We start from the raw sequence: 24748 nt of genomic DNA, 5'->3' as shown, positions 1-24748 counted from the left end.
TCTCCAATCTGCTGTCCGACCGCATAGACGGGACTGTCTGAATGAAAAAAGACTCCGGTATTAAGTGTGGATGTACGCCAGTTTGAGTGTGTGTTCACATCTGTATATAAGTGATGTGTGGTTGGGTATCAGAGAGACTGAATAAAGTGGCAAGTTTGTATGCTTGTTACTATTCTCAAATACTCCAACAGAGCACTGGCAACTTTTTTGTGAAGTTAAGTAAAACGTTTTTTCCGTCTGTGTGGGAGGAAAAAATAATTAAAGAAAAAAAAATAGAGACATTTGTGGTCAAAAGCACATTGGAGCAGCAAGAAAACACTCCCGTAGTACCATTGTCATACATTCCAGAGTAAGATTTAGGGTGTCATATCCTGCCTCAGCTGTTGGGAGCTGTCCTAAAAAAATAAAGGGCTCATAATTCATCTTTCATCTGCGTTTGTCTTGGTATTTTAAACAAAAAAGCTGGAAAGAGAAAGTGGGTAGACCCCTGTACTGTTTCTTAGGTGAAATAGGTAAACAAGAAAACAAGTTGGCTTAAACTTATCTCTAAAATAAAACAAAAAGCATGTTTATGTTGAAAAGGCTGTCAGGTGTTGCCAATGAGATCTAGAAAAGCAACTTGTTAATGGGAACGGGTAAGCATGGACCGGTCTTCCTTACCAGGTTTTACAAAGTTTCCATATTAAAACTGACAAAAAAGTTGTTTTCATACCATTCAGGTTTGTGTTTGTCTCAGGTTACAGCAGGTTGCAGTTTTAAAAAGTCCCAACGATAATGTAAACATACCTAGAAAAAGGTTATCTACCTTTTCCATCTTGTTACTGAAAGTTTTACTTTATTTAAAAAATAAAAAGAAGCTGAATGCATTTCTGTTCCAAGGCAGAATCTGCTCTGTTTTGGTCTGAAAATATTCCACTGTAACAGTTATAATGTTTGACCCGAATACACTATTACAACTTTATTATTATGGAAAATAACAAAAAAAAAACATTTAAATATCACTTATAGAAGGCTTTATAGCAATATTTGTTTCTTTTTAAAATATATAATTCTGGGATTACAATTTTTAAACAGATTTCAATGTGAACCGGGTGACATAACTTAAACAGAACTTCAGCTTTTAAAAGGCTGCCTACAATTTAAAAAAAGTATTTGGCTGCTTTGAATAAACTCTAGGTCTGTACAAAACTTATTAATCTTTGAGAGGGTGAACTTGTATTATTATATCATTATTATATTAGTTAAAGATGGTCTCAAAATGACAATATTATCGTTTATCGCAATAATTTCTGGGACAATTTATCATCCAGCAAAAATGTATTGTAGTGACAGGTCTAGCTATGACGTTAATATAACAAGTTAGTAATTTATACACCAGAAGTGTTGCTTTTGTTTTCAATAAAACCAATTAGTTTATGTTATACAATCTTATAGAGAGATCATGTGGTTTTCTTATTCCATGCAAATCTAGTGAGAATCTGAGATAAGTCTTTTTATCAAAGTTAAGAGTTGTTACATCTTTCTGACAGAACAAACACATCAAGAATGTAAACCTAATTTCCTGTTCCTTCCTTTCTGCTATAGAGAGTTAGTCAATCCCAACAACTTCTAACAAATCTCAACGTTCTTGTGGAAAGATGCACTTTGCTGTGAAAGCTGTAAATGGTTTCCGTCACTTAAAGCCTGGGAATCGGCCATTGCGCTATTATTGGGCCATTAGCAGCACAAACCCTCTCTGTTAAAGGGGCAGTGCAGCCATTAACTTCTCAAAGAAGCAATACACCATAACCAGTATATGGCAGATATTTAGTCCCCCCCCAAAACATTTTTTGCTTAATGGACTATAACTGTGCCATCTCTTTTATAATACACCATCTCTTCTATTTCAATCATTCTGTCATTGAGGTAGTCCAACACACATCCTGTTCACAGCTGAAATGAAGTTAAAATGCTGTTGTGGCCTGGACAAGCGCTTTGCTGACTCAGCTTCATCTGAATGGTCGCAGAGGTTTGGTGAACACCCTGTGGTGCTTTGTGCATTGACCTTGGCCTAAATCCAGATAGTCCCACCTTTACCATCCTGACATGAAACCACAAGGGGCTCTGGTCCTGGCCCACACTACTCCACATGTGGCCATTAAGGCAGACCCCAAGAAAGTGAATGTTTCAAACATGTCCACCTTAACTCACACCCAGGGTTTCATGCAGGCTTTTCAGGAACCTCTGCAAGGCCAACTGCCCCATGTAGACAACACAAGCTCATTTATCTTAGTGGGAAAGGAAATGAGTGGCCTTGGGCGCATGGAGGGAATCTGAATATAACTGAACAAATACCACTAAAGAAAACATGTTCAACCACAAGGCCAACTGCAAACATATCTACATTTTATGTCCCCGACATTATTATCATGCTTTGATAGTGTTATAAATAAGATTACGGTAGTTATCATCAGTCATGGTTATGTTTTGATTGTGTTGAAGTTGGGTGCCAATTTGTATGGCAAATTGGCACCCAATTTGCCATACAAATTGGCAAATTGTATGGCCAATTTGTATGGCAAATTGGCCATACAATTTGTATGGCCAATACAAATTGTATGGCCATACAAATTGGCCATACAATTTGTATGGCCAATTTGGCCATACAAATTGGCCAAATTTGTATGGCCAATGAAAGAGCATCCTCTCTTTTCCTCTCAGAGGGAAAAGAGAGGATGCTTTTCCCTCTGGCTGAGAGGAAAAGCATCCTCTCAGCATATATTATGATTTTAATATATTCAAAATATTGATGGAATATAAACTGTAATTCATCTGTGTCATGTCTATAAAAGCATAAAAAAATAAAATAAAATAAAAAACTCAGAACAATTAGTCTTCCTACAATAACAAAAATAAGCTAATGGATGACAATTACTTAAAAAAAAAAACTGGCAGTATGATTGGGTTTATTTACTGTCAAGCTATATTTTCTCAGGTAGGTTTATGTTACGTTTATGTCTCATAATAAAAGGTTTTATATTTATTGATTAGCATTTAGAGGTCCAGATATGCGACTTAAAGTAATTGGTGTTGCTAAGAACTTCAATCGATAATGCATAAACTTTAGTTTTAAAGCGATATTTGTGTTTATCACTCTCCAAAATTTGTGAGGTAATGAGATTTATTTATGCAATAACTTTTAACATCACTTTTCTCATCACCACAAGTAACATCACAGCCTATAGCTATGAAATTGCATGTCACTAATAGACATGAAAGGCATGTCCCAGAGCAGCAGTCACTTCCACTAATCACCTGTTCTTCTTTATCTTCAAAACTGTCTCATACTCTGCCTCTTGGTTTCAGTTTAGCTAGTTTCTCTGGCTTCTTTCCAACTAAAACCGACTAACAACCAGTAAATGTCTGACTTGTGTGCAGCGTTGTCACTGATGGCTATTGGCCAAATCTGTTTGTTAATGTCATCTGCATTCCTAAATTAGGGGGTAAATAGCACAAAGTACACTCTAGGGAAATTTAAATACCAACCAAAGGTAAATGACATAGCAGCAAACAGGCACAACACACTCTTGGACAAATAGGTGATAAACATTTAGCAGAAGAAAAAAAACACAGACTTCTTAAACCTAAAATCCTACTTCATCTTAAAGATTATAAGACCATTTAGTGATCCAAAATCTCTTTTAATGAGCTATCAGCAAACATGTAGAACATGCCATACTTTGTTGACAAGACTAGAAAAATGAAAGTGGTTCAGTCACCTTTGTCACATAGCTCAGCTAATTCTTGAGGCGGGAGGGTAAAAACAACAACCAATGCCAACAAATTTATTAGGGACTTAAAATTAAAACAACTTGGTCAAATTCCCTGAAATCACCTATCTGGAAAACAGCTTTTAGAATGAAAATCGAAATAGTTTCTTATTTTTGCTCAACTTTTTAGCCTCAGTCTGGGTTAATTATTTTTTAAAGTTAAAGAGTTTAATGTGTTTTTACTGTTACTTAACTTCATTGTTTAGCATATTTTAGACATTAAATCCTTACCAACTGAACAGAGAAGTCATGGGTAAAAGGTGTGCTGGTCGTTTGGCCCCTTCACCATTTCATATGTGAAACTTAACGTTGTGCTGACCTCACATTAAGTTTTAGGAGGACAGAGCCGTGGTGGGGCAGTCCGTAAGTTACTAATGTTTATATGGACAATATTGTAATACCAGATGTTTAATACTTCACTGTTGCAGATATAGGAACATTACAGACGTTTTTAGATCCCATAAAAACACAGTGTCTGCATTTAAATAATTTATGTTTTAATTATGGACTATATCAGAATTTTGAATATATTTAACAAACATACAATTTGACTCCAAGCAGCAGCCAGGACAAATAATGTATTTAAATCATTTTAAAACTATGTCCTAGACCTAGAAAGTAAAACAAACATGAATCGACTTAGCTTTTGCACTGTCCATTTGATTCCTAACCCAAATTTTCTCACAGGATCAGAAATCAAATAATAATATCAAATGACAAGAAGTGGTGTATTTGTGCTTTTTGCTGGTTTAGCTGACAAATATTTCTAAACCATTGTTGCACATTTTACAAGTCCTCCTTCTGATCTTATTGGGTTAACATTTAGAAAAAAGTTAAGGGATCTAAAAATACGCTACATTCTGACTTTTTATTTCTAAATGACGGACTTTGTTCTCAGCCATCACAAAAGAATAAAACTTCAGCACAGATCTTACAACATGAATCAAGTCAAAAGATACATTACAGAAATATTATTCATTTTGGTCCACTAAGAGGCATCTGTTAATTGTACACAGCTAATAATGATCTACATATTACATTATGCCTTGATTTCTCATTAACCCTAAAGAGAAATGTCTATTAACCTTATAAGCCCTTTGATTTAATGATTTGTTTAAAGTCCAGGACCACCTTCAGCTCAGGGAAAAGAAAACAGAAGCTAGCACCCACTGACTAGCTGAAAATAAATTAGCTTCCATTGATAGTAGAGTATCCATCAATACTTCAACATCTGAGCAGAAGCCACTAAATCCACTGACCACTATTGAGATTATGTAACTGTTGCTTTGTGTAGAAGCTGGTTAGCACCATGTTATTCTAGGCTGCAGTAAGTAGTGGTAAGAAATAAAGGAAACATATCAACACAGCAAAACCATGTGATTATTGAATGGAGTATAAACAGGGAACTGGTAAAGATATTAGTGGCTGCAGCGTTTAATAGCTAGTTAAAAATTAACACATTCTGAAGATAAAATTTTCTCAGGATTTCCCCACTGTGGGATAATAAACTATCTTTCTATAGAATTACATTATTTTAAATCACTTAAAAATTCGCCACGCATTTCAGCTTGCGTTGAATTAAAACTGACAATGATTTACTACGTTTAATCTGCGAACAGAGAGTGATCGCTTGCCGACAAGAATGTTTGCGCAACGGCTGCCGAACAAGTCGGTGGTCAACTTTTCCAAGAAATCTACCACGAGCTCCCAGGGAGGCAACCGAGCAGAGGTTTCACTTCACCGCTGCGTTTATCTGCTCACTTTGATCCACTCTGCGTTTACCATCACATACAGAACACGCAGAGGCAACCAACACACCCGACTTTCAAGTAAAAACAGGCTGAAGGTGTGATTGGTGGAAATGTAGATCAAGGGAGATAAATCAAAAAAGGAGAAACAGACAGCAAGGAGGAGCAAGCATAGCAGAACTCCAGCCTCAATGTGTGTCAGAAGAGGGACACACCCATGGTGCGCCCTGCAAGTCATTCATTACACACTAGCAAATGATAGCCCTGCTTAAAACACCCGACCAGCTAGGAAAACTTTGGTCTCCACAGACAGAACGGCCAGGAATCATTCCAAGCAACAAAAGAAGTATCTAAAGAAAGGACGTTGTGTCCATTTTCTCTTTCAGTGGCCACTCCCTTCTTCCCTCATTTCAAGAGGGGACATTTTTAAGCGTGCCCAAACTTGTCCTCAATCTACTCCATTTGTGTTCCAGCAGGTTGCAGCAATAACCACTATAGGGTGAACACAGAAATATGCAAGGCATTTCTATGCTTCACTGATCAGCTGATTGTAGCAAAGGGGGAAAAAATAAGTAAACGAGAAATTATTTAATTGCAAGTGCAGAAACAAAGTTTCGGGTTTGCTGTGTGGCAGTCTAGGCAACCAAACAAATCCTACAGAAAATTACATTCCACTAAAGTACAGAACCAAGAACCACTAAAGAAAACGACACAAAAACCTCTGAAAAAGGCACTGAGAGCAACTTCTTTCTTCACGAAATGAAAACAAAAAGAAAGTGGCATCAGATTTTAGCGGTTGTATGATTTCTCTTATTTTTGGCAAAACACAACGAGCCATTGCTCCCGCTAGCGTTAGACTCACACGTTTGTTTTGGTTGTGTTTACCCAGAATGCCCAGCGTTATAGCCCACTTTCTGCTTTTGGAGCGGCCTCCGGTCTGCTTAACATCCACATAATGCATTCAAACCGCACCAGAGTTCACTTCAACCAAACACAGACCTATATTTTTAGGTGGACCAAAATTAGCTCTTTTGGTCCACATCAGAATTCGATTCCCCATTCGCATCTCCCAAACGAACGGACTTTGTAGACATACAAATCAGTTTAATTAACACGGACTAAACAAGACTGGTGTGAATACACTCTTAGGAAACAGAACACACTCTAGATCAAATAATCTAGAATCTAGATTATCACAGAAGCAGTAAAGAGGCCCAAGGTATCATTGGTGCAGCTCAGGAGGGAGAATTTGTCTGCAGGACAATGGTGGTCGCAGCATCAGCGAAAATGGTCAGACTTGATGGGTAAATGGATGCAGCCAAATAAACAACAATCTCAGAGGGTTAAAACTTTCAAACCACTTCAAACTGGAGTGACCCCCTTTAACATACCGTACATCCACGCTAAACCTTAATAAAAGACTCGACCTAGAACCAACCGAGGCAAGACTTGAAAATTGCAGTTCACAAAACCTCTACATTCACTCTCAGGGAGTCTGAACTATGTTGCAAAGATCACCTGATAAATATAGCAGCCTTCTAGATTTGCAGCTGACGGCTGTGAGGTGTTTCTACAAAGTATTGTCTCAGAGTTGCTAAATATAAATACACGCCACACTCTGCCACACAATGCAATTGTGTATCTCTTTTTTTTTGTCTAATAAAATCCCAGTAAAATAGATTAAAGTGTCTAGTTCAAGTTGGAATGAATACTTTAGCAAGGCACTGCATATCCAGGCAGATTTCCTGTCTGTATTCAGACTCAAAAAACTGTAAGTGAAGGTAAAACTAAGCCTCCACACTAAATGAAGCAACACTCCTGTTGTCACCACGCCCCACCAGTCCAGACCCACACAACAGGTTCTTAGACTTGAAACGCCGTCTCCCTCTCCTCTGCCTACCCCACCACATCAAAAGACAGCAGCTGAGATTTCACACCAGACTTTAAACACAGACCAAAATGTGAACCAAAATCAAAGGCAATCATACACACAACAGGAGGATAGTCACCTGAAAGCTCGGCGCAGGTTAACCACCCACAGAGAGTGGGCGTTTCAGGGCACACAAAGGACGAAATTGATAAGCAAGCTGGACTTTGACTTTGAGTTTACGGTTTAGTATGCGGTAAGGCGTCCCAGGGGACTTCCGTGTACTCTCACCTGTCCTTGGTACACAGGAAATCCCGGGGAAAGAGGCGGAGGAATCTTTTTTAAAATAGCGTTTTTCAAACGCGTCAATCAGTGAAGAGGCGATGTTTTACGTGATAACACCACGCAAGTCTTTCATTTGTATTAAAACTTACCGACATAATGTGTAGAGTTTGTTCTCTTTTCTATATAATTGCCGCTTTCAGGTCAACGTAGTTTAATACAACTTTCGAGTTATTCATCAACGAAACGTAGACATTGATGCTAGCTCAGTTAGCTCCACGCTACGCCGCTAGCCTGTTCAGGCAGCCAAGTTCAGCAAACCAAAAGTCGCTTCCGCTCCCACCACCAACAAACCCCAAACCAGCCACACACAAAACGAAACACTGCCAGGATTGGCATTACCCATGTAGTAGACACTTTCAGTAGGTTTCTTTCTTAAAGTCCATAAGTGTTTGATGGCTTCGGGCCTAGCCAAGCTCTCTTGTTTGACACAATCCGGGGGAGCCCGACCCCTCCGGGCTGGGTGAAGAGTTTGGGTGAGACAACAAAAACACGGCGGCGCAGGGCGATTTTACACCCGAGAGCTGCTGAGAGGAACCACGGTGAATACCGGAGAAAACACACACCTATGCAGCGCAGTTTTTTCCTTTCCTCCTCGCCTTCGCTGTCTACTTGTCTGTCCTCTTCCTCTCCGCTGGGGGGAGGAAGATGTGGGGGCCAGCGACAGATAAGAAAGCAGGATAGTTCAAAACGATACGAGCCAGATCCAGGGTTGATTTATTCTAAAGTAATTAGGGTTATGGTGGTTTCTAAATTTCACAAATGATCCAATAAACAGAAGAAACTTTTTGTCACTCCTATGGGAAAGGTCGGTGTGGCTCCTCACCTTCCCACAGGACTCCTCCCCTATGACTATGTCACATCCAATACAATGGAAGAAATCCAACTTCGGCTCAGATCATTTTCCAGAAGCTTCGCATACAGGTGCAACTCAGTTAATTAGAATATGTATTTTTTAAAAGTTGATTTCTTAGACACAATATATTTTCCGCGATTTACTGCAACAGTGCAGCGTGGCATGGAGGTGACCAGCCTGTGGCTCTGCGGAAGTGTCACGGATTCCGAGGTGGATTTATTTGCAACTTCTTCTATACTTTTCATAATCCTCTCACTGGACCTCAAGCAACTTCCAACTTCGCAACACCTTGGAATCTTGGTTTGCAAAGGAAACACAAAATGAACTTAAGGGCTTCGTATCATCTTTTTTTCATCAACACTTGTCTTGTTTTTGTGTTTTACTTCTTCCTTGTTATTTGTTTGTGTTTTTTTTAATTATTATTTTTGCAGCAGTTAAATTTGGTTTTATTTTCTGGCTCTCCAAAAAAATAGCATAGAGTTTACACGTTACAGCCTTAGATTTTTCTATTCTTGAAACTTTAGAAGAGAAATAAATATTTACTGATCTACCTAAACTTTGTAGAGTTCAGATGTTGCCACCGTGTGGCCGAAATGAGGAACTTCTCCAGAGGTTTCACCTGTCGAGGATAACGCCTTTACTGATCTTACAAAACGCATAACCAAAGTTCTTAAAATGGGTGTTAAATATGACATTTTTAGAAGTACTCATCGAATATAACGTCATGCATTCTGCAACAACCAGCCTGCTGAGGATCTTCATGATCTTGATGTGACCTAAAATGAAAATTGGTTTGACAGCCCTGCTTTACAGGAAAAACAGGTGTAATTCATCACCTACTAATTACATTGGATAGTTTGGTTACATTGTGTTGAAGTCATATCTAATTATCATTTAAAAACAACTGATGCTTTGTCATCTTGAGCGATCATGTGATATCAGTGGAGAGGAAGAACTTAATTTTACCAGTGAGAAGCTGCCGGGATTTGGATTTGTGCGGTGTCCATGTTGTTTTTCACTGAGCTGCAGGTTTTCCTCTGGAAGGACGAGGCTGAGTTGTGTGCTCTTGGTGCCTCTGCATTTCATCCACCTCCTCAGCTGGAGCATTAATGGAGCTATACTTGACACCTAAGTGTCAAACATTGTGGAAATGTCTAGCGGCTATCTGAGGGCCTCCTACTGACCTGTCCTTTTCTATGTATCTTACTAAGTTTTCTGTAAGTTTCCCAGGGCGAATTCTCAATTTTTCACCTAGAGATTTCTCTACACACCTCTCTAAACTGATTAATCTGATCCCCTCAATTAAGGCCTCATCAAAAGCAGCAAAGATAACCAGTTTGGATTATTACATTATATATTTACTTGAAGGAGATTGTCATCGCTATTTTCTTACCCCTATGAGAAGAAGTTCTGTGAACGGTGAAATAAATGTTTTAAAGATTAAAACTATTTTAGAGAGAGGAAAAAATGTCGTCATCTTGGTAATTACCGGTATATGAAAGCCTTCTGAAAAATATTCTCTCCTGTAAGGAATCTCCTGATTCCCATGAGTTTTGAAAACATCTTATGCCCAGATGGCCAAACGTGTGTTTTTTATGTTGTTGTTGTTGAAGCACTTCACTGGAAATAGATAACTGGGAATTAAATAAAAGAGATTTAATGTTGAAGTTTACTAAGTCTTTGAACAGTTTGAACATGTAAGAATTGTTTGCATTTAAATTAGGCAGAAGAATCACACAAGATTAAAGAACTTTGTTCCTTCCTGAAAATGTCACTTTTATAACAGTCAAAAGAAAGTGGTAAAGATTTTCTGTAGCATTAAATGTAAGAAACACAAAACTGATGCTGATTTTAAATCATGTTTGAGATCTCTTTGAAATGTGTACATTTAACTGTTTAAAAATGGAAAAAAAATTCTGACACAAAGGATCATAATTCATGCATGAAAGGGTTTTAAAAATGTTCTACAAATTGTCACAAATGTTCTACGAATTGTTCTACAAATGTTTAAAAAATGAAAAATAAAACTATTTCAAATATGAAATTATTCTTGTTTGGAATAAAAGATGGTAGAAAATATTATGTAAAACATTATTTTGAATCAAAATTACAAGTAGTAGCATAAAAACACATTGATTCTAACATGCTTCAAAAAAGACCCATTTACGGAAGAGTGTAGGGTCCAGTTACTTAAGGATCAGAGGGTTAAAATAAACAGAAAGAAATATTGAAGACACAGCTTGCAAAAAAACCAAAACAATTAAACGGATAAATATAAGAAACAAAACAAGAGGTTAGTTAGGGCCAAGTCACCACGTGCATGTTCATTAGATTTATGACACCATTTTATGATATTTCACATCTCTACCCTATTATGTCTAAAGTCCACCCTGTTATGTCCTTGTTCACCTTGTCATTTTCCTGATTTATCAAAATAAACAATTTATTTTCTATACGTTTGTGTGATTCCTTTACAAATAATTGAGGGCCAAATAGAACGGTTTAAGTTAATTAAAAGTGGATTTATGAATATTTTTGAAGACGGCTCTTATTTAGAAAAGAAAGTCTGAAAGATTTAATAAGAAACACAGAGTTTGCCATAATTTTATTAGTATTCAAAATCTTTTTCCATCACCAAAAATATATTGTTGAAAAGGAGACCTAAAAACCTTCTAAAAATATACGTCTTACAATCGCCATACTATTACAATGTACTTATTTTTGCTTTGAATATGTCGATGACATGGTGGAAATATTTTTGCTGTTTTTTTGGTGGCATTTTATTTATACAAATTGTATTAAATATGCAATTCAAATAGAATAACATCAACTTAATGAAGTTCAATGGAAACCCTCAGCTTTCGGAAATGGGAAAGTCTCAAAGGCACCTTATGGTTATATTGACTTAAAATGTGTCCAAGGGTTAAATGTGTTAATTATTACATAATGCGGTTTTTATTACATTTTATTACATTTTAAAACCATGTTTTATTACATGATAGCATAATACAGCACTGCAATCCTGATGGTGCTGTCTTGCTGAATAATTCCCAAAGTTAAACAGATGGTAGGAAATTTGATAATGTCAGTTTTATCCACTTTTACTTTTGACATACATTTTATGGATTTATGTTTACATATATAGAGCTTTTTATATAGAGATTTTTTTCTTATTAAAATCTGAAAGAGTTTCCTGTCATGCTTTGCTACAAACAGAAATCTTTAAAAAAATGAACACCAATTATACCTATAATTTCTGCATATTCTTTGGATGAACTCGAGTAAATAAAATTTCCCTCGTGATAATTATGTGACATCAAATGGTGGGTAAAATAAAATTTTACTATGTGGTTATAAAACTGGGTTTTATTATAACCAAGGGGATAAAATGTAGCAAATTTTATTTCAGTTTAATTAAATTTGACTTTTGATCATCTGATAGTTATGTTGTTGGTTTAATGTTTATCAACATTCCCAGAGGAACCTTACCTGGACCAAGTTTGTCTCTTTCAGTGGAGCAAATATGAAGATAGTCTCACTCTCTTCAGTGTTTACAATTATTTTCCCTTTACTGTTCCCATAAAACTGACATGTTGTTTTCCTGCTGGCAGAGCTTCTCACCTTGACCTGTTCAACATCGCATCATTTGTAAGCGCTCATTTCCTGCACAGAATATCAATAAACCTGACTGAGTGATTCTAACCTTAACAGTAGTTGGTCATTATTTTTTCCACAGCAAGCTGTGGACAGATGGCACTTGAATATTTGTTTGTTGCATCTGGATTTCCTGACGTCGGTTGAAAAAGCCTGGAGAAATCTTCTTAGACTGTCAAGAAATTCAGATCTGTTAGATTATCCATTTTATATTATTAATCAGAGCATCTGTTTTAATCTGGCTTCCCTCCTGGTGCTGTGGACGGAAACACAAAGCTACTCTGCATGGCATATCAGTGGCTTAGTTGTGTCTCCAGGTCTGGCATAAAAGTGTAGGAGTGCAAAAGTAAGTTCAATCGCACAAACAGCATTTCATGAAGTAAATTTAAATATATTTTGTGCTTACCAATCCTGTTTTAGAGCCTATGTAAGTGAGTTTTATTGCACCAGTATTTTGTCTTGTGCCGGTACTCATAGATTAACCCAACTAATCTGGATTAGAGGCAGTACTTCCTGCAGATAACTCCCACTGTCCGTAAAGTCGGCTGTCAGTATGTTGTAGCGTCGGTTCATTATGAGAAAGATAAGAAGCATTTTAAGAGGGAAAACCTGCCATGCTGTCACAGAGCTGACAAGATAAACTCACAGGAACTGGACTGAAGAGGCTTCACCGAGGTGAAAGTTATTATTATTAAAATTGTTATTAATATTTTAAAAGGCTAAAGTTTCATTTTAATCTCAGCCATGAAGATGTTTTATGAATAGTAAATCTTCAGCTCAAAACTATAGCGTAGCTGGAAGAAGAAAAATACATGATGTAATAAACATTTTGCTAAGAATTGATATGCATGCATTGCATTGGTTAGCTGTGAAGGATTATCAGTAAAAAAACAAAAACAATACATGCTTTTCAAACTTGGTAGTATTACTGTAGTTGTTTTTGCTCAAATGTTGCTCTACTGAAGTTAAGTCATTAATTACTAAAATAAATTCCAGCATCAGATCTTTAATTTTGCTCTAATACAGTAAAAACACACCCTGATTTCCACTGACAATAAAACATCTGTTATATTGTCCAGTAGCAGATGTTCCTTCAGCCTCTCATTGTTTTAGCAGCTTTGGGATGCATCCCACGTAACATATTCTTCACAGCTGGCTCTATGGTGTTAATTTAATGCTGCTCACCAGAAGATGGCAGAGGAACTGACAAATTAAAAAAAGTGATCTTCCCCTTTGTTTTCTCATGTTTCTTAGGTAGGAAGATGGTTGCTGCTTGCTGGAAGAACCCCAGGGAGCTTTAGAAAACAGAATAGATTTCTCTGAAGACAAAACCTTGTCGTTGAAAGTTTCATCTGAACTCTTGCGGAGAAGGACTGAAGCATGCAGGGCTGCGAGGTCGGCTCCAAGATGCGCTACTGGCTGACGCTGATCTCAGGGATGCTGGAGTGTCTGTGCTTTGCTGGTGTGGTGTTTGGTTACACCTCTCTGGTGTTTGTGCTGAAGGAAGACCAGTACTTCAGTGAGTTGTGCAGCAACAACACAGCCAGCAACAGCTCTCTGGTGGAGACAGGTGAGCACAAGAAGAAACAGAAGACTTTTGTGATTTAAGTTTCTGAAGATGGGGCTATTTTTTTATTTCTCCAGTTATTTGGGTGTTGATCTTTGCTGTTTGTTTGTCAGTTGGGTCAAAATGCTCTAACATTACATGAATGTCTATCCTAAAGCTGGGTAAAAAACATCAGTCATCAGAGCTGCAGCGCTGTTGCTGTCTTGTTTTATATATTAGGTATAAAACAAGACCTAATGTTTTTTTCTCACTGTCAGACATTAAATTACTCTAAGCATATCAGTTTTGATGATCAAAATAAAGGGACATGTAGCTACCTGGAGATGATCTTGCAGCCTTCACCTTTAATAAACAGAACTTGAATGCATAGATTCAGAACTATTGAATTTAAAAATGTGCCACCAACTTTGAATCGGTATTTATGTTTAGATTTGATTGACAACATATACTTATATATAAATAGGATTTCTTTGTCCTGTAAAGTGGAGAGTAAAACACACTCTTTAGGGGTACCAACCAATCTGTCTATAATATTTTTAGCACACCTTAAAAAAAACCAACATTATTATTTTCATAACTTTAACTATTTATGCTAAGATATCCTTACACTTTACTAGTCAGACTGGTCACTCAAAGCACTTTATACTTGTCATATTTACCCTGTTAAATGCACACGTTAAGTCAACAACATGCACAATATGCATATTTGAAGACAACTTTGAGTCATGAAAACATCAAGAAAGTCCTACTAGCGTCACCGAACTTCATTTACAGTAAATTGATGTAACTATAACTGATGCTGTTTCAGCACACAAGAAGACTAAATGTTGAAACCAGATCTAAAGATGCATAAAAAATATTTCTCTAAGTATATAGACACACCTGCAGATTGGGACACCATGAAGCTATAGTCACAATGTGACTGGAAAAAGCTTTGAAGTAATTATTTGTGGTCAAATTTTGGTGTGTACACGTTTGAGAGTTGCTCTGTGGGTAATTCAACATGTTTTTTCCATAACTTCGTCCATGTCTGAGTGTTTCTCTTTCTTCCAGACTGCAGAGGTCAGGATGAGCAGTTTTCTCTGGTTTTCACTATCGCCTCGTTCCTGAACAACTTCCTGAGTCTGATCAACGGCTACCTGTTTGATCGATTTGGCACCATGGTAACAAGACTGCTGGCAGTGTAAGTTCAAGCCCGAATCTGCATGCAAACTCAGGGCACTAATCCATTTAATTATTGATTTTAGATTTCGGTTGCAGTCTGCAATGCATATAGAGAACTTCTTCTACATCGGCAGTCTTGAAATTCTGCTTAGTCTTCCGACTGGTTTATATACAAAATTCAAGAAACAGGTTTTATGACATGTAACAATTGAGATTGTGGTTCAGTTATTTCTGTTAGGATGAGAGGAGGAACCTACAACGTGATAAAGTTAGGGAGGGTCTTACAAAGACAGATTACACCCAGACAGACGTCACCTCCTTTGACCACATACTGTCAATAGTTACTGTGATTACCATTTAAATTGGCGTAGTAAAATAACAAGCAAGATAGTAACAATGTAAGCCATTAAAAATGAACCTTTTTAACAAAAACACAATAATGCCTGTAACTTTTTATTAATGTTATATAAATGACCAGAGATACTCATGTGTTTTCTCATTCCAGATCTTTGTACACAACTGGAACCCTTTTTGTGGCCTTCTCCAGTGCAGGTCTGCAATTGTTTTATGCAAACAAACACATTTAATTTGTAAGGTTGTAGAAAGAATAATTCACAGGAGACATATTTAATACATTTAGTCAAACTGCTATTCGTCTTCGAGATAAAAGATTGTTGTCTTTTTTTTCTCTTCCACTGTTCTGCAGCATATTCCTTGATGCTCTTCCCTGCCTTATCCTGCATCGCTGTGGGAGGAATTCTGCTCCTTATGACGAACATTCAGGTGGTTATTCTGTAAAAAAAAGCTGCTCCTTCATTGGAAATCAAATACAGGAGGTCATTTTATTGGAACTACATATTTGGAATTTGTTTGTTTTGTGGAGGTGGGGAACCTGTTTGCCGCTCATCGCTCCACCATCATTACTTTCTACAACGGAGCCTTTGACTCTTCTTCAGGAGTCTTCCTCATCATCAAGGTGCATTGCCATGTTTTGCTACATATTTTAATTTGGTGGAAATGGAACAGATTATTTAAGTATGGATTTGTTTTAATAGGCTGAAACACCAAACTTAGCAAAAGTCGGAAACTAAAATAAAATACAAGATAACATTGCTTTCATTTTATCTAGACATAAAGTGTGGGTTGCAACTTTTGTAGAAAACAAAATAGGTAAAAACAACACAAAAAACTATTTTCAACCACATTGAGTTAGTGTACTGTTCCAAACTTGTTTAGGAAATGTCTTAAGAGTAAATAAAATTACAAGAACAAATCTGACAGTTTGCTATGCCGGAGCAAAGGACTGGAAACCTTTATAATATTTTTACATTATCTAGACTGTTATCAGCGGTGGGAAAATAAATCCTAAACTTTGTGATCAATTTCTGGGAAAACCGTTGCAACATCAGCCAGTGACTTTAGTCTGAAGTTAGTTTTAGTGATACAGAAAGTCAATGAACCCTACTACGTTTAGATGACAATAATCCTAGTGGCACAGAAAAGATTCTACAGATGAAGAATGTAAAGACTGCTTCAGATCACCAAATGTTGTCTCCATCTTCCGTTACAGATTCTACACGAGCGAGGAATCTCTCTCCAGTCCTCCTTTATTGCCTTGTCCCTCTGCAGCATCATTCACTTGGCGAGGACTTTCCTCCTCATGCCCAAGACCCACATCCCGTACCCACTGCCTCCACGCTACACATACGGGTGAGCGTCTTATTATTCATTGTTGTTTTCAGGTTCTCTTCTGGGTTGAAACTTGACGGCATGCAGTGTGTTCTGATGCCCAGGGTGAACTGTGGACAGGCCGACAGCTACAACGTGGAGCAGGTCAAGAGGACGAAGGAGGATGCATCCAATCAGGATTCCAGTGGGAAAGATGAAACGGCAAAGTCGGATGAAACAGAGGTCGAAAACACAGAAAAAGGTATCAGATTTATGATTGACAACACCTATGGAGAAGCTGATCAGTTCAACAGATTATATCACATCCTAGCAGCATTTAAAACAGTACAATGTCTTGTAGAAGCACTCACACTAATTGGACTTTTTACTTCCTGTCACATTACATCCACAAACTTCAGTGTGTTTCTTCAGGATGTATTTGAGCTACATCAACAAAATGTGCAAAAATTATTGCACTGCAAAAACACAAAATCTAACCAAGTATTTTTTTTATCTAGTTTGTAGAAAAAAATAGAAACTAGATAAAAACAGGATGAGATATTATTTTACGTGTATTTTGGTACACTTGAAATAAGACTCTACTTACTATATGAGCTTGTTTTAAGTAAATAACTCTTGAATGTAAAGTTTTGTTTGTTTGGTTTTTTTGCTTATAACAAAACATGTTTTTTCTGTTGTAAGTGAAAGTGCCAGCTGAACTAGTACTTACATATAATTTACCTAATATATATTCAAGAATTGGTGACGTAAAAGAAGCTCATTTATCTTGCTGAAAAGCTTACTTTTACATGATTTTTGTTTTAGTTTAAGTGTTTTTATTATTATTTTTATTATTTATTTATTTGTTTCGAACATGATAGGAATATAAAATCACACTCATGGACAGAGAATGCAAAAGACATATTTTTGTACTACAATAATCTTAACACACTCGAAAAGGAGTAAGAAGAAGTAAGAAACATATGAACTCCTTCTCAGTGTACTGAGATATTTGTACTACTGCTTCAGTGGCAGGTTGCTTGGCACAAGACGGCTGATATTAATGGATTTACTGCTCTGATTTGTTCAGTGGCGAGCTTCCGGAGCTGTGTTTGGTCCTGGTTCTTCCTCTGGCATCTGTCGTGGCTGTCCATACTGCAGCTGAGACACTATCTCTTCATCGGCACGCTCAACTCCAGGCTCAGCCGGCTGGCCAGAAACGACCCCACCCTGGGTGACTTTCTCACACCTTCTTCTCCATTTTCTTCTTCTTTTCATTTTCTTCATCAAAATGATTTAATGATTCTGATGTGTTCTGCTTTCCGCCACGTGCCTCTCAGTGAGCCAGTATACCAATGCTTTTGCAATGACCCAGCTGTGCGGAGTGCTCGGCGCCCCCTGGAACGGACTCATCTTGGACAGACACAAGGGAAAGCCTGGAGCCCCTGGTAAATCCCTGGAGCCTGTACCAGTACACTGCATGTCTGTGCAACATCAACCTTTCCCTCTTTCTGTCCTCTTGTTGCAGGAGAAACTGAACAGGATGCTGACCTGCGCTCCTCCTACCTGTCTCTGTTCCTGACTTCACTGCAGTGCCTGCTCTTCTCTGTTTGCGCCTCCATTCCTGTCCTCCCACTGCAGTACGTCACCTTCATCCTACAGGTCCTCAACAGATCCTTTCTCTACGGCGGAAATGCAGCCTTCATTAGCATTGCGTAAGTGGCTGGTATAAGAATAAATAAATAAAAGAATTATTTATGAACGTATGTCATTTTAATTTATTGTGGCTTACAAAATTATTTTCTTCAGTAATTGAGTAAACTTAAAGACAACAGTTTGCCTTGGATTCTATTTAGGGGCAACATAGTAAAGTAGGTGAATACAGATGCATGCAACACTTAAAAAAAACAAACTCTGAGACCCTTGTATTCTTTTTCTTTCCACTAAGCAATATTGTACATTAAGTGTTGATCACTTATGGAAACTATTTTTGCAGATGAAAAGATGATTTTTAATCTTTTCAAAAAAGAGATGATTTTCATCTGTTACATCAAACAAAAATATGTCTGTCTTTGTCACATCTTTTGGCCATGTGTTAAAAGATTTCATGGTGTTCTCTGATATTTAATCCAGTTTCCCTCCTTGCAATGGGACCTTTCCTTTTGATACTTTAAAATGATATCTTCACAAAAGTTATTACACAAAGTGAAAACAAAATGTAATTTGCGTAGCAATCTTCATGCATTTTCAGAATTAACTTTCCACTCGATTCAGCTGGTACACACAAAGACACTATGTGTCTTTTAGTTGCTGCAGGACACAGTATATTTTTGCCCACAATAGAACAAAAGCCATCTCTGACTTTCTGTGTGTTCGACTCCCTCCTTCTCAGATTTCCAGCCCGTCACTTTGGGAAGCTGTACGGCCTGGTGATGTCGCTCTCTGCTGTCATTTCTCTGCTGCAGTATCCCTGCTTTTCCCTCGTCAAAGGACCTCTGGATGGAGATCCGTTTTATGTGAGCACTAGATATCAATTTACAAAAGACGAGCGCATCTTTGTGTTTAACGCATTGTACTGTATGATGCTTCAGATGTTTGAATATACGCCATCTGTTTCAGGTGGATATTACTCTCACTCTCCTGTCTGTTCTGGTGTTCATCCATCCCGTCTACGTCTTCATCCACTGCAGGAGAAAAGCCCGGAGCAGGGAGAACATCCCTCCAGCTGATGTTGATATTGGTCCCAGTTTGGCTCAAGCTAAACTGTAGATGATGGATGATTTTGTGTGATAAGTTTAATATTTCAGGGTTTCCTCGTTTCCATTTCATTGTTTTAACTTGAAAATAGAAATAAGAATATTTTATATGATTTTTATAAACAGACTGATTTTTTTAATGTTTTACAGGAACAAATGTGTTTTTATGACTTGTAAGTTTGAAAATTTGTTTTCTTTTTAGTGAACGGGTAAACCCTCTGTCAATTCCAGTTTTGGTGAATTATAAGTCTGGAAATGACCTTCTGAAATTTCCCAGATTGAAAGACAGAAACTACTGACTATAACAGGGTTCTTGCTGTTGTATTCATGTATATGGAAAAAATTGTTGTAAATATGTGTTTTTATTAACATTGCCTTGCTGGAAGATCAAATTATACCAAACGTTAAATTTGCTGTTGGTTTTAGAGATATTGAAAAATGTGGTGGTCCATATTTTGCCACTTTTTGGTAGAAACAATCCCATAGCATGAGGAAGCCACTGCCATGCTTGACAGTTGGCATAGTACTCTGTGGTTTGAATTTTTTACCTTGACTTCAAGAAATACTTTGTAAAAATAAAAGTTTAAATAAATCATCAAAGCCCAAAATGAACTTACTACTTTATGTTGCACCAGAAGTGAATATTAAAGTCTCCCCACCCGCATGACAAACATAGAAAATGTTTACCTTGTTAAATCCGTTTTATTGGAAAAAGAAGTATAGGACAGGTTTGCTACATGACTTGGACAATAACCTTTTTTTCTGTGTTTGTTTATAAAAAGGTGAAAGAATACATTCAGGGACACACAATACAGACCACCGACTGTATAAAATTCCTTCTATAAAGTCTATGGTACAGATATTATGCTTAGTAATACGAGGTGGTACAAAATTATCACAGCAGAGGTTATGCTAACCTTTATTTGAACATGACAGCATGTTTTACAGTTGATTTTTACTTAATAGTGTCGTTGCAACGTGATCATAACTGATACAATCTTTAAGGTTTACTTCATATTTTTATCAACAAAACAAAAAGAAATCAAAGACAAACAGCAGAAAACGAGTCCATAACCAGCTGTAGGTATGAAAAGAAGTTGGGAAGAAAAGCTGAATTTGGTTAGAAAACATGTCATGTGACGGGTTGGCTAACAAAATGTGATAAGGCACAAAGGACTACAGGATAATAAACTAAATTAAATCTAAATCAGTAGTTAAAATCTAATCTAATACAGTTTTGCAGTCTGCAGCCCAAAAAAATAAAAATAAAATAAAATATAAAAAGAAAAACTACACCATGAATGTGTTGGTAAACACCAATCTGCAAAATCAGATGAAGGGGATCTTTGCCGATTGGTTTTCCAGGATGACACCGCTTTTCAAATTTTAAATCATCTTGCAGATTTGGTTTCTGGATCACTTTTAACTCAGACGAGTCCAGTCGGCAGGGAATGGTTCAGTTCTTTTCATCAGAACCTGTCTGGGGAAAAGAAACCCCTTTAATGTTCAATAAGCCTTTTTCCCGCCATCATTCCTGCCCACCCTCAGCGGTGGAAATGCGGTTGTGGTGCAGAAACAGGATAGCGTCCAGACTTTCGGGCGGAATGGTGGACCTCTTCCTGTTCGTGGTTCTCCCCGGTCCTTCCTGTGCGAAGTCCTGGGCGGCGTTTCCCGCCACGGCCGGAGCGGCCATGTAAACCCGCGCCACTGAGGCCAGCAGCGGAAACTGAGTCGCCTTGGTCCTCCACCACTGCAGCGGCTCCACCCCCAGCGAGGCCCCTCTGTCGGCTCTGAAGACGGACATCTCCATGTCGACGGACTCCTCCACAGAGCTCTGCCTGCTCCTGGGGGTGGAGCAGAACAGGTCGCCCAGCAGGAACTCCATGCCAGTGAGCCCCGCGTGGCAAGAGGGGTCCGACGGGTCGCCGCAGTCGTCGTTTTCCCCAGCATCGCTGAACTCGTCTTCCACGATCAGCTCTCTGAAGTTGATCGGGGGACACTCTTTGAGGCGTTTGCTCCGCCGCAGGATCTCGCTGTCTGACTCCGGGGACACGGGAGGGGAGCTTCTCTTCATCTGATTGGCTTTAATCCCTTTCCTGTCCTCCTTCGCAATCCTCACAGCCTCCTGCTTCAGCCAGTTGAATGTGCCCACTTGCTCCTGCAACATGAGGTTAAAACAGTTTATTATTCTTTGCACATTATTGAAACTCATCCAGAATTTTTTTTTTTTTTTTAAATCAGGCAAATTGGAGAAGATCTGATGTCTGAGACCATCGTCACCATGTTGATCCGGACTAAACATTGAGAGAATCTATGAGCAAATTTCTTGTGTTTAAAATTTCAGGATAAGCCGACGAGCTAACTGTTATTTTTTGGCCTCAAGGAAGGCCTTGGTCCAACTTAAGGTAAATTTAACTTGGAAAATCTGCCCAATCTGACATTTTTTTCACAACTTATTAATTTCGAAAATGACCTTATTTGTTTTTATTATGCCACTACTTAATTGATTTCTTTGCAATTATTTTCAAATGACCCATTATAAAACAATGGGTCTTGTTTTATAAATGGATTTATAAAACATCCATTTATAAATGTTTAATAAACTAAATAATTTTAGTTATGAAAATTTTAGTTGATTTTCATAACACATCATTTTAGTTATGATTTCAAATATAACTAAAATTGACTAATCACAACTAATTCTGCTCTTTCTAAATTTACAAAAAGACAAAACACATGAATAATCAACAATATTCACATTTTTGGGAGGTTTTCACGAGCTTAATTGTTAAAATAATTACAGAAAAACCCTTGAATTGAATTATATTGATTTTTGTAATAAGTTCAAACAATTTACACATTTACAGCAATAAATTAACTTTTCAATTAAATATACCATCGGACGACTAAAAATAAAAATATTATTTTTCTTTTATACAGTAATGTCATGTGTTGACCTAAACAACAAACAACAAAGACTGCCATCTGCTGGCAGAAAAGTATACGGTAAGTCACAACAGATCATTGCTAAATAAAGTGGATTTCTCCATCTAAAACGTATAAATGGAAAGTTGAGTGGAAGGAGAAAGTGTATTAGGAAAAGTATTTGAAAGAAACAACAAAAAAAAAACACAAAAACAAATCAAAACTCACCTTCTCCTCCATGAAGCCCAGCCCGTGAAACTGGGGGTCGAGGGAACATGCCACGCACAGTACCCTGTTCACTGCTGGGCTGTTGTAGCAGCTTGCCAGGTTCCGTCTCATCATCCTCTTCACTTCCTTCAGGATGGACGAGGAGTCGCCCGGCCGAGGCACGAGGTGGCGTGACAGCAAGCCTGTGAGAATGGGTTTGATGAGGGACAGACGAGGAAAGGCCTCTTTGGCCAAAGTTCTACAGGCCACGTCCAGAGGCTTGAGGACCAAGCAGAGCTCCTCCACCACCTTCCACTCGGAGCGCAATGAGGGGAGGCTCGTCGACGACGTGCTGGAGGCGGAGTTCGCCTGATAGCTGCCCAAGGGCTCGGTGGCCATCTCCTCTCTGGCCATGCATTCTTCATTAACGTCCTTTATTATATCACAGATTAGGCTCTTGTGTTTGATAAGAGAGTTCAGTAACGGATAGAGCAAATTCCAGGTGGGCTGGCTGTGAGCCCACAGCTTGATCCGGTCCTGCTCTGCCTTGGTCAGGCTGTGCAGCAGCTTCCGCGCATGATGATGGTACAAGCCTCTTTTCTGAGCTGGAGGCAGCAGCAGGGTGGAGAGAGCGCCTTGGAACAGGCAGAGGGTCTTGAAGATCACCGGGTGCAGCATCACCTCCTCAACGCAGCCCTGCACGGCGCTGAAGAAACACGGGACAGAGGGGAGGCCCTCGCTGAAGTGCTCGGTGGACACCTGCGGTTCCTCAGGTGACGCCGAGTCATCCCTCTCTAAAAAGGTTGTCGAATTTGGGTGGGGGAGACTCCCTGTAGCCTCCACTCCCTTCTCCGTTTTTATGGGGCGCAGCATCATCCGGTGCTTCCCCTCCATTCCCAGCAAGACCAGGTTTGGCTGGCTGACCCCCCACTCCTGCGCCATCGCTTTCACCTGCGTCTCCACTGCCTGGAGGTTTAAGTCCTTTGCTCCACTCTCCTCCAGTCTTTGGGTGGCCAGAGCCAGGTTGTGAGGACTGAAGTCACAATCGTCGATGTAATGAGCCCAGAGGGTGAGGTAATGTTGGCAGCTGTTCTGCCAGCTGTGGAGCCAAACGTCCACGCTCAAAGTGACGAAATGAGAAGCTGCCCTCTGGAGGTTCGGGGGTCGCCCCCGCCTCCGGGGCTCGAACTCGATGGGAGCGGTGTAGTCGCTCATCTCCTCGATGTCGGTGCTCGCAGTTTTCCTCCTCAGCAGCTGGACCAGGTTGATCTTGGCCTTGATGTAGTGGTCTCTAAGGATGGTCTGCAGCTGCTGGGAGGAGAGCGGCTCCTTGTAGGAGGGCAGCAGCGTGTGCAGCAGCTGTTTGAAGCCTTCTCCTTCCACTAGAGTTGGCGACTGGAGATCCTTGATGAGGAAGCTGGTGATGGCATTAGTCACTTGAGAAGATGTCGCGACATGAGAGCTGGTGTGAACGCCACCGGGAGCCATCACAGGAACGATACGCTGACCTGTCAAAGGAAACAAAAAGGCGTTAAAATGGCTAAACCTTGGCTAAAAGCATTAATAAAATCTAAAGGATAAAGTGTGGTCTGCATAGGGCATCCCTGGAAAATCGATAGTGAACAAATACTCACTACTTGGTTAATAAAAACTTGATACAATGTAGTGTTATGAATACCATAATGTTTCTTCCCATTTAATGGCTCTATATGCTTTTGATTTAGTCTTGTTGATGATTTTAGCTTAGCTTTTTAAAAATACTAATTCCCTAGAGCAGGGCTGTCAAATTCATTTCCAATTTGGGCCATATCAAGATCATGAAAGTCCTCAAAAGGCCAGCTATGCTAAAATGTATTGATAAAACCCATTTACAAACTGCATTCCATGAGTACATCTTAAAATGAAATAACATTGAACATCTTTTCACATTGATTTAATCTTGCAGGATACAGATAAAAGCAGTTTTGATTTGATTTAAGCACACTACTGTTATCTTGAAGGTTCTATATGGTGCACTGGATTTGGCCACAGGGCCTCAATTTTGACACATACCCTAGAGAGAAATAAAGAAACTACTCCTGATTGGCCTGAACACTGCAAGTCACCTCTGGATCCTGACTTGGAGACAGTCAGTTCACTTTGGACACTCATGTTCAATGCCATCATCCTGCGGAAGGGAATCCCT

The 24748-nt window shown here is 38.7% G+C and overlaps 3 protein-coding genes across 14 annotated transcripts in view; 1 reads left to right on the top strand and 2 right to left on the bottom strand.

Annotated features, from left to right (window-relative positions):
* Positions 1-8541, bottom strand: part of ctnnd1 (catenin (cadherin-associated protein), delta 1) — a 32558-nt gene extending 24017 nt beyond the window's left edge. For 3 of the 10 annotated variants that reach the window (XM_032562871.1, XM_032562872.1, XM_032562868.1), the window contains exon 1: positions 8333-8541. The gene's annotated coding sequence lies outside the window, so the exon portion shown is untranslated. Of the gene's footprint in view, positions 1-7566; positions 7701-8108; positions 8234-8332 lie in introns of those variants that run through there. The other 7 variants (XM_032562875.1, XM_032562870.1, XM_032562874.1 and 4 more) reach the window with 6 other exon arrangements.
* Positions 8542-12851: 4310 nt separating this feature from the next.
* Positions 12852-20026, top strand: slc43a3a (solute carrier family 43 member 3a). The gene is made up of 13 exons (XM_032562879.1): positions 12852-12951; positions 13531-13846; positions 14897-15026; positions 15513-15559; positions 15714-15790; positions 15891-15983; positions 16578-16717; positions 16801-16937; positions 17766-17909; positions 18016-18123; positions 18204-18390; positions 19068-19191; positions 19295-20026. The coding sequence occupies exons 2-13, from the start codon at positions 13657-13659 to the stop codon at positions 19442-19444; spliced, it is 1527 nt and encodes a 508-aa protein (XP_032418770.1). The 5' UTR covers positions 12852-12951; positions 13531-13656; the 3' UTR covers positions 19445-20026.
* Positions 20027-20113: 87 nt separating this feature from the next.
* Positions 20114-24748, bottom strand: part of LOC116719971 (uncharacterized) — a 12926-nt gene continuing 8291 nt past the window's right edge. For all 3 annotated transcript variants that reach the window (XM_032562864.1, XM_032562866.1, XM_032562865.1), the window contains exons 6-7: positions 22585-24071; positions 20114-21589 (exon numbers count right to left, since the gene is read on the bottom strand). In XM_032562864.1, coding sequence (XP_032418755.1) covers positions 20960-21589; positions 22585-24071 — 2117 coding nt within the window. In that variant the 3' untranslated portion in view covers positions 20114-20959. The remainder of the gene's footprint in view (positions 21590-22584; positions 24072-24748) is intronic.

This window comes from Xiphophorus hellerii, chromosome 5 (assembly GCF_003331165.1).
Source record: "Xiphophorus hellerii strain 12219 chromosome 5, Xiphophorus_hellerii-4.1, whole genome shotgun sequence".
In the NCBI taxonomy this organism is placed as follows: Eukaryota; Metazoa; Chordata; class Actinopteri; order Cyprinodontiformes; family Poeciliidae; genus Xiphophorus; species Xiphophorus hellerii.
This window is presented reverse-complemented; position numbering and strand designations above follow the sequence as displayed.